The sequence below is a fragment of the Carassius gibelio genome, chromosome A17, assembly GCF_023724105.1.
Source record: "Carassius gibelio isolate Cgi1373 ecotype wild population from Czech Republic chromosome A17, carGib1.2-hapl.c, whole genome shotgun sequence".
Lineage (NCBI taxonomy): Eukaryota > Metazoa > Chordata > Actinopteri > Cypriniformes > Cyprinidae > Carassius > Carassius gibelio.
The window spans coordinates 8,123,389-8,137,772 of NC_068387.1; the positions used below are offsets into that span (position 1 = coordinate 8,123,389).

General features: G+C 35.8%; 1 protein-coding gene and 1 long non-coding RNA gene across 3 annotated transcripts; both read left to right on the top strand.

Annotated features, from left to right (window-relative positions):
• Positions 1-379: 379 nt before the first annotated feature.
• On the top strand, positions 380-5,366 carry LOC127933564 (charged multivesicular body protein 3-like). Its single transcript, XM_052530615.1, has 6 exons — positions 380-547; positions 798-858; positions 1,004-1,183; positions 1,957-2,078; positions 2,164-2,278; positions 4,016-5,366. The coding sequence occupies exons 1-6, from the start codon at positions 503-505 to the stop codon at positions 4,162-4,164; spliced, it is 672 nt and encodes a 223-aa protein (XP_052386575.1). The 5' UTR covers positions 380-502; the 3' UTR covers positions 4,165-5,366.
• A 2,177-nt stretch (positions 5,367-7,543) lies between these two features.
• LOC128031510 (uncharacterized) lies at positions 7,544-13,773 on the top strand. Of its 2 annotated transcripts, XR_008188104.1 has the most exons (6): positions 7,544-7,723; positions 8,332-8,364; positions 8,458-8,524; positions 8,633-8,740; positions 11,416-11,501; positions 12,538-13,773. It is a non-coding gene; the product is annotated as an uncharacterized LOC128031510 (long non-coding RNA). The 2 variants fall into 2 exon arrangements; XR_008188103.1 differs by lacking the exons at positions 11,416-11,501; positions 12,538-13,773 and having other exon boundaries at positions 8,633-8,776.
• The last annotated feature ends 611 nt before the right edge of the window (positions 13,774-14,384 follow it).

The following is a 14,384-nucleotide window of genomic DNA, read 5'->3' on the forward strand; positions in this document are numbered from 1 at the left end:
TGAACTGTTTTTCATTACGGGGCCGAATTAATTAGTTAATACTTAAATTAGCTTATTCTTGTCAGGAGTGGATTTTTCGTTTTGCAGTTTAGCTGTGCCTCATAAAAAATATTTAGCTTCCTAATTTATGTTCACTGTTCACATCACTGTCTTATTAGCCTATTTTATTTTAAAATATCAGTAAATAAATAAGTAATAACATCTGTTTTATGTTTATATAATTGTATACGTATGAAAAAATATTTATTTGTCAGTCATTTAAATTGTATATTTTAATTATGTTTGAGGAGCATTCACTGTCTTTTTCGACATAACAAACATTCAAAACATTAACGGAAAAATACAGTTCAAGGCAAGCTGTACTTTTATTATGAAAAGTGAACCATAACCGGAAACTCCCGATGTTGTCATCCGTCGAAAGGCTGGGATCAGGAAGTTGACTTTTAATGTACTGTTTTGGTTGCTCTCGTCGCTGTTCATTTATCTAATTTACAAGTTTAAAATGGGACTTTTTGGAAAAACACAAGAGAAACCACCGAAGGACCTTGTAAGTGAAACATCGGTTATCGCGGACGACGGGAGTTAATGTTTTTTAATTAAACGTTCCTTTGTAAATAATAGCAGGCCTATAAATAGCTTCTTGGTAACATGTTGTATTACGTAATGACATTTTAAACGAGATACTTTTAAAAGCTTGGTTTAACTCTGTGGTTTATAAGTGGGTTGTAGAACCAAAATCATAAAATTGCCTTTACACTTAAAATTTAATCCCAAACTTTATAATCTCTTTTCTATAGATCAATGAATGGTCTCTCAAAATCAGAAAAGAAATGAGGGTTATTGACAGACAGATTCGAGGTGAGGTCATATTACACCGGTAATTGTTAATTTGACAACTTGCAGTCTATTTTAATAATGTAATTACATTTTAATTACTTTTTCACTTAGGTAACTGTACTTAACCAAAGTTGTAATTGTATATATTGTATTTTTTTCCCCAAAGATATTCAAAGAGAGGAGGAGAAGGTGAAGAGATCAATCAAAGAATCTGCAAAGAAGGGACAGAGAGATGTCTGCATCATCCTCGCCAAAGAGATGATTCACTCAAAGAAAGCCATCAACAAGCTGTATGCCTCTAAAGCTCAAATGAACTCTGTGCTGCTCAGTATGAAGAATCAGTTATGTGAGTATAGCTTTTATTTGCAGACCCAACAAGTGCTTTGTAAGTTCACAAATGGCATGAATTCATAAAAAAAAACAAATAATAATATGGCATGTGCAAATGTTTGAACACCCTTCCACTGATCCACTACACCAGAACCTTTTTATTATTTAAATTAATTTGCTGCCGTCAAAAGTATGTTAAATAAAAAAGGGGAAACAATTTGATGAAAATAGCAACATTTTAAGTAAGTTGTGCTTTGGGTTTGTATAGCTGCCACGGGAAATAATGTGCAAGGTGTGGGAAAAGGGTGGAGTACACCATGATGTTTAAATCTGAACACACTAGGCTTTATACACTTGCAAACAAATGATTACACTTTGACTGCTGAAAATCTGCACACTGGCTATGACTTTTAGCAGCTATTGTCAATTTGTCATAACTTTTGTTTGGGCAAAAATATTAAGATAAGAGGTCGACTGCTAGTGTATCTTACCATTACCGATAGCTAGGTTGGACCACACCAATAACGATCATTAATCAACTGATAGTTTTTAAAATGGAAACTGAATGAAAACTAAATAGTGCTGAAGTTTAATCCAAAAAAAAAAGAAGTGCTTAACCATGCTTTTTAATGTTAAATATTTACTAGATTATGTAGAAATTAACATAACCTAAATTAAAACATTCTTTAAAAGTACTGTTCATTGTTATTTTGTGTTAGCTACTGTATTAAATAATATTAACCTTATTATATATATATAAAGTGTTACTCATACATTTCCCCATTCCAGCTGTATTAAGAGTGGCTGGTGCCATGCAGAAGAGCACAGAAGTCATGAAGGCCATGCACAGCCTGGTTAAAATCCCAGAGATTCAAGCCACCATGGCAGAACTCTCAAAAGAGATGATGAAGGTATGTACATAAACACTTCTTCTGCAAAGAAAAGTCTTGATGAGCACATGTAACATCTCTAATGTGGCTCACTCATACTCCACAGGCTGGAATCATAGAGGAGATGCTGGAGGATACAATGGAAGGGATGGATGACGAGGAGGAAATGGAGGAAGCAGCAGAGGCTGAGGTTGATAAGATCCTCTTTGAGATTACAGCTGGTAAGGAACCACATAACCATCACTCACATTGTAAAAAAATGACTGTAAAAGGCTTAAAATGCTATGGTAAAAACTTTACTATTTACAGTGAAAACTAAAAAATCCAACAGGACATTTCATGAAAAGTAAAATAGTGTTACATTTACAGTTTTGGAAGAGTAAAGAATATCTTGTCATCTTATATCAATCCGACAGTCCCAGAATTCACTGTGACGGTTCACATTTCATGGTTTTTCATTAAGATGGCTTGAGAAAGTTAAAGGGATACTCCACCTCAAAATGAAAATGTTGTCATTAATCACTTAACCCCATGTCGTTCCAAACATGTAAAAGCTTTGTTCGTCTTCGGAACACAATTAAAGATTTGGACGAAAACCAGGAGGCTTATGACTGTCCTATAGACTGCCAAATAAATAACACTGTCAAGGTCCAGGAAATTATGAAAGACATCGTCAGAATAGTCCATCTGCTGTCAGTAGTTCAACCATACTGTTATGAAGCGACGGGAATAAAAAACTTTATTCAACCATTTGTCCCCTCTGTGTCTCTCCACATCAGCGTAGTGCCATTTTGGAGAATATGAGCTGTACGCAATACGCTAATGTGGAGAGAGTTACTAGGTCCCCAACCCGTAATCGATCCTGGAATCAATCCCGGGATGTGTTTGTGTTCAGAAGGCACTCTGGCAATTTTCTGCCAATTTTCCGAGACCAACGTGCAGTGTGAAAGTCATAGGTTTATATCACTTTCTTATTTCATACGAATCCAGTCAGAGTTATTTAAAAAATTGTCTCTGATCTTTCAAGCTGTTTGATGCCACTCAGCGGGTGATGCACTGCATCGGTCCTTGAGAAGTTTAATAAAAAGTGCATCCATTGAAAAAAAGTGTCTCACGCGGCTCCGGGGTTGTGAACAAAGCCCTCCTGTAGCGAATCGATGTGTTTTTGGAAAAAAACTATCCATCTTCAAAACGTAATAATCACTTTATTCTAGCTTGCGACCACTGTTGTAAACGATTCAGTTCCGGGGAAATTACGTACCGTATTTTCCGGACTATAAGTCACACTTTTTTTCATAGTTTGGCTGGTTCTGCTACTTCTAGTCAGGTGCGACTTATTTATCAAAATTAAATTGACATGAACCAAGATAAAACATTACCTTCTCCAGCCACCAGAGGGCGCTATATGCTGCTCAGTGCTCCTGTAGCCTACCACTGAAAACATAGAGCGCCCTCTCGCGGCTGTAGAGGGTAATGTTTTCTCTTGGTTCTAAATGAATGCGACTTATAGTCCAGTGCGACTTATATATGGTTTTTTTTTCCTCATCATGACATATTTTTGGACTGATGCGACTTATAGTCCGAAAAATACGATATGTGGTCAGCTTTGCACATGCAGAAGTGACGCAATCAGATATGGGGCTGAGAGATCGAAACAAAACAGTCAAAAAGTCAATTATTAAGAGCCGTGTGAGACAATTTTTTTATGTTGTATGCATTATTTTCGTGTCATGTGGCAGTGTGATTTACCTCAGTGTGTGGTTAAGATACTTGTTTTGATAGATGTGGCTTTCTTATTACTACCTACACTAAAAAAAAAAAACGGGTGGTCAATGGCCATTTTATCTCACCTCCCCAGTCTTTTCTTTTGATGAAAAGTGCTACCGCACAAAACATTTTATCATTATGCACTCATAGATATGAACCAAGGATGAAATTATTGCTTTGTTTAAAAACAGGTGCGCTTGGAAAAGCACCCAGTAAAGTCACAGATGCCCTGCCTGAACCAGTGCCGATTGGAGCCACGGCAGCCTCAGAAGAGGAAGAGGAGGAAGAAGAAGAAGATATCGAGGGAATGCAGTCCAGGCTAGCAGCGCTGAGGAGCTAAAAGACCCGTTCTTTCTCCTTGAGCTCTATAGGCATAGACGACATATCCTTACATCCTCTGTAGCTTCTCTTACTCATAAGAAGACTTAAGTTTACCACTAAATTCAGACTTCACATAAAATGAACAAAGCTATATTGATAGTGTATTTTGAAATAAAAAGAACTCTATATTACATATAATATAAACAGTGAAGTCCGATGTTTAGTTGTTATATTAGCAGGTGGATGGCCTTATCAAATGATTCCCTCTTTACTTAAGCCCGCTTCATTTCCAGATATTCTGACTCCACTCATTTGGATCTATGTCTATAGTTAAGCAGCTTGTCCTAGACTCTGTGGTGTAGTGACATCATATCACTACATATCACTACGGTGCTGGTCGAAATCGTTTGGTCTCGAGCCTTATTTAGGCGAAGTGACTAGTTCTTTCCTTTATCTGGTGAATTGGTTTTTACTGAGTAGGACAACTTCATTGAAGCCATTACTTGTAAAAAATCTTGTACAAATACTGAATATAAAAATTTACCTGTTTGCATTGTTATTTTATAAGTAAACAGTAAACTTTTTAGCAAGTTATAAAACAGGCTTTTGGAAAATAAAGGAATGGTTGTGGTCAAAATCTGACTGGCTTTTACACACTAGGTGTTTCAGACTTTAAGGAGCTGATCGCATTTCTGTCTTTGTTTCTACTACTTTTGTACTTTTGTTATCGTTTAAATCCAGTTATATCTTTGTATGTTATTGATTATGAATATTTTGAATACTCTATGCTTTTGCTTTTAGATTAATGAAATGCCTAATGATGTAAATGGCTGACAATTTATGTTATAGTTTCTTCAACCAGACCTATGTTATATTTGAAGATGAATATTTGGATATTGAATACGATTCTAATATATCCACTTTCCATATGAAACAACTACTCTTTATGCATTGTGGCTTTATAATTAGTTTTGGCATGACCGATTTCGTATTCTAGGATCCATTAATATCTGATTATTTGGCATAAATTGTGCTCTCTGGAGTGAAAAGTAGATGGATTTTGAGCAGCTCCAGGCTCCGTATGTTGACACATTTATAATCCCCTGAATGAACCAATTTCATTTCAGACCTTGCTGTTCCATCCATCTGCACAAAACTGTGTTTTGTATATTGGAAAAATATGTTGATAACTCTAATAAAATTTTACAGGCAAAAAGAGTAGCTACATTTAACAACACTGATGGAACCAATGTTCTAGTGTAATCCGAAGTCCTAATTTAATATAGCATTAGCTTACAGTAACAGTAATATATATCGTTTACCGTATCATTATCTTTTGGGATTCACAGAGGGTTGTTTTACTTGCCTCATTCTCTCTCCTTTTGACTCGCTCACTGTCCAGCTTTGTGAAGGAAACCTGATCTTCTGAATGTCTTTCGACTATGAATCTAGCTTATTTCTCTATAGAAGACAGAGGTCTGTAAAAAACAGAGGTCTGCGCTTAAAGGGGTCATATGATGCTGCTAAAATAAAACTTTTTTGTGTTTGGTGTAATGCAATGTGTTTCAAAAAACACATTATTTTCCATATAATGTACATTATTTTTTCTCCTCTATCCCGAACCTTTTGAAACGTGTCAGTTTTACAAAGCTCATCCCTCTGAAAAAGCAAGGTGTGCTCTGATTGGCCAGCTATCCTGTGCATTGTGATTGGCTGAATGCCTCAAGCGTGTGACGGAAATGTTATGCCCCTTACAATACTGTGATGCCTGTCCCAGCGTCATGAGACTGCTCTGCTCGTGCGCATCCCATCATCTGTACTCTTTTAGCAGTTCAGTCAATGTACTGTTAGGAGTAACTGAATAAATCGGGATATTATTTTATTTCGCATCAGAGGGAGTGTAAGGAACGTTTATAAACCGAATAATTTATGTAATTTGTGGATTAGTGCATACAGGGGACGCAAACCGCTTCAAACAATTCATGTGTTCCCCGGGAATCAAACCCCCAAAGCTCTACCAGTTGAGCTACAGGAACACTATTTATTTATAGAAATGGCCTTTGTGCCACAGATGCATTGCAGGCTACTGGAACCTCCTACTCCTCCATAAAATGCGCTGCACATACCTGAATCTGATTAGTCTTGTCCTCTTTTGGAAGGACAAGTACCGTATTTTTCGGACTATAAGTCGCACCTGAGTATAAGTCGCATCAGTCCAAAAATGGTCATGATGAGGAAAAAAACATATATAAGTCGCACTGGACTATAAGTCGCATATATTTAGAACCAAGAACCAATAGAAAACATTACCGTCTCCAGCCGAGAGAGGGCGCTGTATGTCTTCAGTGTAGACTACAGGAGCACTGAGCAGCATAGAGAGGTGTTCTGTCGATTTGTCCTACTCTGTCAGATTTTGCTCTCTCTCATTGAAACAGTGGGTAGTACAATTTGATGACAAAAAATGCTGTAAAGTTATGGTCTAGACCTACCCTTACGGTAATGCAAATACAGCAATTGTATGTTATATTTACAGTTGTAGCTAGAAGGGATACAGCCACAGGAATCCAACAATAAAAAAAATCGACCTATTAGGTTACATACCCCAACCCTAAACGTAAACTTAAAGTAATCCAGATATATTAAATATTGTTGTTCAGCATGAGAAAAAGGATGCAATAATTATTGGCGCATCTGCAGTAAACATGGGTAGGAAAATCTGATGGGTTGGATAAAATGTCAGGACACCGGCAGCAACAGCAAGAATAAAAAGTACGCCATCTTTCTTTGCGTGAAAATTTGGGCGGCTATGCAAATCTTCCCACATAGTGATGTAGAGATGTGGGGGGCGTGGACGAGCCTTAACTTTTAAAAAGCATATCTTTTTGCTATTTTACAGATCTTCTTTATGCACCAAGAGCTTGTAACACTCCAAAGAGAAAGGAAAAATTTAAATCGCATTATATGACCCCTAAGTGAGTTTAGAGTATTATAACCTCCCAGCAAACACAGAACGTTGTGAGGACGTCGCCAGTTAGTCGTCATTTGGTCAGCGCGACATTACTTTATGGCAACGTTGTGAGGACGTCGTGGTAAAGTTCCATTTTTTAAAATCTTGGCTAACTTCCCAGAAACGTCTTGGGCACGTACTCAAAAGACGTCGCTAGTTAGTCCCATTGGGGACATTGTAGCGACGTGGTCAGCTGGTCTTCAGATAACTTTTAATATTATTGCACTAGATGTCTTATTATTATTAAGATACCATTTGAACAGCATATTCTTTGGGAAATATACAAAAAAATTAATCAAGCATGTTAAAATAATTATATATATATATATATATATATATATATATATATATATATATATATATATATATGTATATGCCATCAGTTTAACAATAAAATAAACAATTTACTTAGCAAATGGTGATAATGTTTGTTAATGAAAGAGAGTACGGGACAAATTAACATTTAAACCTTAAACTAGCAGCGCACGTCACTTTCTGAATGAGGTGCGCGACGTGCGCGTGCCCGTCATTTTGTAACGGTCAACTTCCAGCGGACGGACACGGAGGAAAGGTAAGTCCTATAAATCTACTTTTATTCATAGATTTTAACTGATATAACGTTAAATGCCATCAAAGAGGAGTAGTGTTTTGTATTTTTGTAGGTTTTCTCTTTCAATTTAATAAATAAATGCTCTGTTTGGTTAATTAGCTCAAAAGCAGTCTCAGAGGTGGTCTAAGGTAACGGTAACTGTTAAAATCGAATATAACCTTACCTAGTTTAAATTATTTGAAATTTATCACTATAAACTATACAGTGTTAACTTTCTAATAATTTAATTTTTAACCGTAGTAACGTTAATTAGTTTGTTTGAATGCCTGCTGCTCGAGCTTGATGATGCTCATGCTAGCCATGCTGTGAACTTGAATATAATCCGATATAAAGTTAAATATAAAGTTTAACGTTAATTAGACCGAGGCTACCGAAATCATGTTCAGTGTATCTGGGGTTAAAAATTTCCCCTTTTCTCCCTCAAGTGGCAGGCTTGTAAATTCTGTCATCTGTTCATTATTGGTGTTAATGGTGTTTTTCACATGCATGCTTTTTAATGCTAGTTTAATTCTCAAATTGATCTGATACTTTCGTTTCACAAAAAGTAAACACATTTTTCACTTTCTTAGGGCCTGACATCCACCAGTTGAGTCCATGATTCAGTGAGTTCCTTATAAGGAAATATATTTGTTACCACCTAGTAATTTAAATGTATTATTTATTGCTTTAAAATGAACACATATATTTATCATCAGGGGAAGAGACAGTCTGGGCAGCAGCAACAAGACAACTATTACAAGTAGAGATGGGTTTCAAGAACTGGTACTAATTTGGTTCCTGACTTGTTCAGTACTGAAAACATTTACATAAGGTACAGGATCAATAGTGCTGCTATCAGTATTCTTGTAACATTGATTCATTACCCTTTAGACACAACCACATATCCTCCAAATCATCTCTGCGTGGATGGCAGCAAGGATCCAGGATCAAGAGATCATTCTTCATGGAGACTGTTCCACAGGAAGCAGTTTCTCCTGGGTGAAAAACTAAACCTGGTTGTTTCAGCATCACTCAGGCAAGACTTAATACTTTTAAATTGATTTCAGTTGGTTATGTGTTTCAGTTCATCCTGACCATTCTGCTGTCCTGGATGTAAGGCCGTGCTGCAACTACATTTCTCGTGGTTGAAAGATTTGTGCAGCGGTATAAAGACATATAACGCCCCATCACACGGGGCGTCAACGCCTCTCATTTACTTTTAAATGAAGTGACGTCAAGGATGGTGAAATTAATTCTAGAAATTAATTCTAAATAGAAGTTGAAGACTTCTCAAGCACCAATGCAGCCGTCCTCCAGTCAGAACATCCTATGCAAATACCCTAGCGCAGACGCAAGCCAATCGAGTGCATGCAATACCAGAAAACTAATGTGATTGGCTGTCACTATGAGAAGAGACAGTAGTTCTGATCCGATATCAGTGTCGTTTTTTACAAAAAATTTTTTAAATCAATGTAGAATTTTCTATACTTCTGTGTAGGGATGTCAATTTTCAATCATTTCCATGATCGATCGTTGTTTAAATTAATGAACAAATAATCGATTAATCGTTAACCTTAATGCTGCAAAGTCTATTGCAGTAACACCCAGTCACTGGTATGACAGGATGTGCAAAAGTGTGTATATGTGTGTGTGTGTGTGTGTGTGTGTGTGTATATATATATATATATATACAATATATATATATATATATATATATATATATATATATATATATATATATAAAACTGTAAATATATATATTTTACAGTAAAGACCAAAAGTTTGGACACACCTTCTCATTCAAAGAGTTTTCTTTATTTTCATGACTATGAAAATTGTAGAGTCACACTGAAGGCATCAAGGACTATTTGGTCAAGAAGGAGAGTGATGATGACCTGGCCTCCACAGTCACCGGACCTGAACCCAATCCAGATGGTTTAGGGGTGAGCTGGACCGCAGACAGAAGGACAAAGGGCCAACAAGTGCTAAGCATCTCTCGGGGAACTCCTTCAAGACTGTTGAAGACCATTTCAGGTGACTACCTCTTGAAGCTCATCAAGAGAAAGCCAAGAGTGTGCAAAGCAGTAATCAAAGCAAAAGAAGAACCTACAATATGACATATTTTCAGTTGTTTCACACTTTTTTTGTTATCTATATAATTCCATATATTATTCCACATGTGTTAATTCATAGTTTTGATGCCTTCAGTGTGAATCTACAATTTTCATAGTCATGAAAATAAAGAAAACTCTTTAAATGAGAAGGTGTGTCCAAACCTTTGGTCTCAAACTGATATATATATATATATATATATATATATATATATATATATATATATATATATATATATATATATATATATATATATATATATATATATATATATATATATTAGACAGTTTCATCGGATGCACGCGCCTGGACCTAAGTTAACTTTCGGTCTGTGTTGTGTATATCGGTTTGGCTGCGGTGCCTTCTACAAACACAGTTAAAGGCAAGGTGATGAGTAGACTGAAGTTGGGCTCAGGTGGTAGTGCTGCGGGATATGTTTCCCATACATTTATTTATTTTTGGAGACTCGCCACAATTTTAAAACTGATCGATTTTCAAAAAGGCTTCATTAAATAAACATGAGTAACGTTACGTACTGCACGTTTAATAATTCCTAACATTTATATGTTTAAATATCAAAACGAGGCACAGGTGTTTTTATATCGCTGTATTTCTGAAGGAAGACTTGCATGTTATATGCCTGATAAAGCAGCGTGTGAGTGTACCAGCTCTGCTTTGTTTACAGCTGTTACTGGGGAAACCTCAACTTTATGTCTATGCTTTAAAACATCTCCTGCTGGCAAAGGATGAATTTGCATTTTCATTAAGTCCGCCTGATCCACGCAGAAAACATTTTTTGTTTGTTATCAAAAAATATCTACTCTAGAGGGACTTGGCTGTTGTTATTGATTCTATTTGGAAGTCTACCGGTTAGGTTAGGTCCACAAAAGCGCGCATGCACAGTAACGTTTGTTTATGTTGTTGCCGTTGAAACCGTCTATATATATATGTGTGTGTGTGTGTGTGTGTATAATGTAAGTGTGTGTAAAATACATTTCTTTTAAATTCATAGCACAGTAATGAAGGCAGCAACATGTGGTAGATGGGACAGAACAAGAATCTTTCATTGTGCTAATGTATTATAATACGAAAGGGTATGGCTCCTATACAGCGTGCATCGCGTAAACACAACCAGTGTGCAGAATGATGCACTTGAAGCAACACAGAGTCACAGCGTGTAGCATTACTCACAGAAATGTTCAAAACACCAAAGGAAGAGATATTGTTGTGTATTATATGTGTGCAATATTTTGAGCCTTTTCTTTTAACAGTTTTAAATATCAGTTATTGTGCGCTCTTGAAGAGAGTTTCATTGTTTTGACTGTAGTAACTAGGGCTGGGATGATACGCTAATCTGCCAATTCAATACTATCCCGATACTTGTGTGCCGATTCAATATATATTTATAATTATATATATATATATATATATATATATATATATATATATATATATATATATATATATATATATATATAATTTAGCATTGTGATTATAGTTATATAACTATTGTAATTCGTGACTTATCCAAATTGTCTGTAAAATGATGTTTGTTTCTGTAGATTTGAGGGAAAGATTAAAAACAAGGAGGTCTGGGAATGACTGAAGGGATCTGACAGCAGTGAGGGAAGGAAGTAATCACCAGAATGTAAGTTCTTTGAGAATGTGTGCTTTGTTTATTACAAGTTGAGTTTTCATTTAAATGTGGCAATGTACACAGCTGGTCAAAAGTTTTAAATATATTTTAAAAGTTTAATTTATTTCTATAATGCACAGCTATATTTTCAGCATTAATTACTCCAGTCTTCAGTGTCACATGATCTTCAGAAATCATTCTAAAATGATGATTTACTGCTCAATACATTTTTCTGATTATTATCAGTGTTGGAAACAGTTGTGCTGCCCAAACATTTTGTCTACACTACAGTTATATTTATTTATTATTTATTTTATTTATTTATTTTATTGGGGGGGGGGGGTGGCTAATAGCAAGAATGCATAAAATTGAAAACCAGTGGTAGAGAAGACTTTTGTAATTTTACAAAAGATTACCTTTTTTTCAATGTTTTGAACTTTGTGTTTTATAAAATAATAACGAAGAAAAAATTCAACTTTCCAGAAATGCTAAGTTTTCTTCCCCATCATTTCTAATATGCGGTGCGTTTCCCTAAAACCAACTTTGGTCACAAGTTCCTTCTTTACCAATAGAGTTCAGTGGAACTAACAACCGTAGTAAGCTAACTGCAGATGTGATTCACATCATGTATGTCATGAGCAGATGTACACTTTGATCTTAGCGGCAATAATGCGATTAGGTGCATGTAAATGCACTGATTTGTGATAATCAGCAATGTTTCCTGATCAGCAAATCAGTATATGAAAAAGATCATGTGACACTGAAGACTGGAGTAAAGTTACTGAAAAATTCAGCTTTGCCTCATAATTATTTCAATAAATATGTTTAAGTATATTAAAAAAAAAAAAGAGTATGAAAACTGTTATTTCTTTCTTTCTGTTTTCTTTCTTTTTTTTTTTTTACAATTTAATTTTTTTTTTTAATCAAATTAATCTAGCCTTGGTGAGTAGAAGAGACTTCTCTTGAAAACCATAAAGAAAAGATTCCAGATTTTTGACTGGTTGTGAACATACATGAGCAACATTAACAAGATGATCCTCCCTTTCAGCTCAGAGGATGTTGACAGCAGGCCCAGGATGAAGAAGAGGAGGAAGAACACGTTTAACAATTTTCTCATTAGCTTGCCATGTGTTATAATAAAAACAATGAACATGACTACAATAATATGCTAAATGTTATTAAAAGATTCCAGTTTGCAAGAAGTCTGAGTGTCTGACTCTACACTAGAGGAACTCTTTTCTGAAGAAGATCAGGTGCTGAGAAGGAGCCTTGTTCTACAGCAAAACACTGCAAGCCTCCTGTCCTTCCCTCAGAAGAGCCTGTCTTCTGCTGCTGGGGTAAGAAACACACTCTTCCTCTTCTCTATCAGCTGTCCAGCACCTAACTCTGCCTCCTCCGCACTGTCTGAAAGAGTCTTCTCCACAGTCAGTAATCACAGATTCTTCTGAGAAAGTCGATATGTTCATTTTCTTAAAAAACTTTGTTTTTTTCGGGTGGGACAAATAATACAGGAGAGATGCTAGAAATCTCTATATTGTTCATTTTTCATATCTTTACGCTTTATGAATGTTCTTCTTCTGAGAAGCTCAAAAATTATGGTTCTTTGGTAATTGCTTTATTGTTTAGGTTTATCCTCTGATAGTGAGCACAGAGCCCTGATCATGACATGCAAGAAAAAGAAAGAAATCATGTCCATGATTTACTAATTCATTCCCTCTATGTACTAAAACGTGCACGATTACTTTTACATTTCATTGATTTGCTAAATCGTATGCACAATTTACTAATTCTTTCTCTTGATGTATAAATAGTGTACACGTTTTAGCAAATCGAGGGAATGAAATAGAAAATCGTGTGCATGAATTAGCCTAAATTTTTTCCTGCATGTCGTGTAATTAAAGCACATCACCACCAGACATTTATACCAGGAGCCTCATATATGACGCTCACAGTTTTACTTTGTGCAGTATCTCGGTGCAGTATCTGCTGAATTGTTTCATATCTATTTATCATGTATTTTTCGTTGCACTAAATTATGTTGTATAAATAAGTTTACTGACAATTATTTTTAATTTTCACTAATAACGTCATTAACCATCTCCCCATCTTTAAGACAAAAATTCTCTATTGTTTATATTGTGTAATCTATGAATTTATGTGTTTAGTTTTCTGTGCTCATAACTTAGTAACATTTTGCATGGTTAAAGAACAGGTGCAATGTTCAAAATGTTTTTATACAAAGTAGTGCTGAATAAATATTGATTTGTGAATGAATTCAGTGTGTTTTTGTCTATTTTATATTAGAATGTAATGTTTTTGTATTTGTTTGCATTGCATGTAATGTATGTAATTAATGTATTAACTATGAATCCCCTATAATTAGATTACAATTAGATTTCATAAGGTTTATTTTTTGCACCAGAGATGGATTGAGTTTATTAGTTCTTTATGTATTTCAAGGTAATGGTGAGGTGAAAATATGAATTACCAATATGATACTGTAATGTCACGTCCTCATAACGTGCCAGTTTGGTCGTCAGGACATACTCATCACGTTCCAGCGACGTTCCAGTATAACGTCGCCACGACGGATATGGGAATCACAAAGTTACGTCACTGGAACGTTATGTGGTACGTCGCTGAGACCAATATGGTATTTTATAGGAACGACCTCATAACGTGTCAGTTTGGTCGCTGGGACATACTCATCACGTTCCAGCGACGTTCCAGTATAACGTCGCCACGACGGATATGGGAATCACAAAGTTACGTCACTGGAACGTTATATGGTACGTCGCTGCGACCAATATGGTACTTTATAGTAACGTTCTCATAACGTGCCAGTTCGGTCGCTGGGACGTAGTCCTCACGTTCCAGCGACGTTCCACTATAACG

Excerpts from the sequence above, each read along its gene's own strand:
- LOC127933564 (XM_052530615.1), top strand. The coding sequence starts at position 503 with ATGGGACTTTTTGGAAAAACACAAGAGAAACCACCGAAGGACCTT. Across the intron at positions 859-1,003 it reads TATTGACAGACAGATTCGAG|ATATTCAAAGAGAGGAGGAG; the intron begins GTGAGGTCATAT and ends TTTTCCCCAAAG. Across the intron at positions 1,184-1,956 it reads CAGTATGAAGAATCAGTTAT|CTGTATTAAGAGTGGCTGGT; the intron begins GTGAGTATAGCT and ends TCCCCATTCCAG.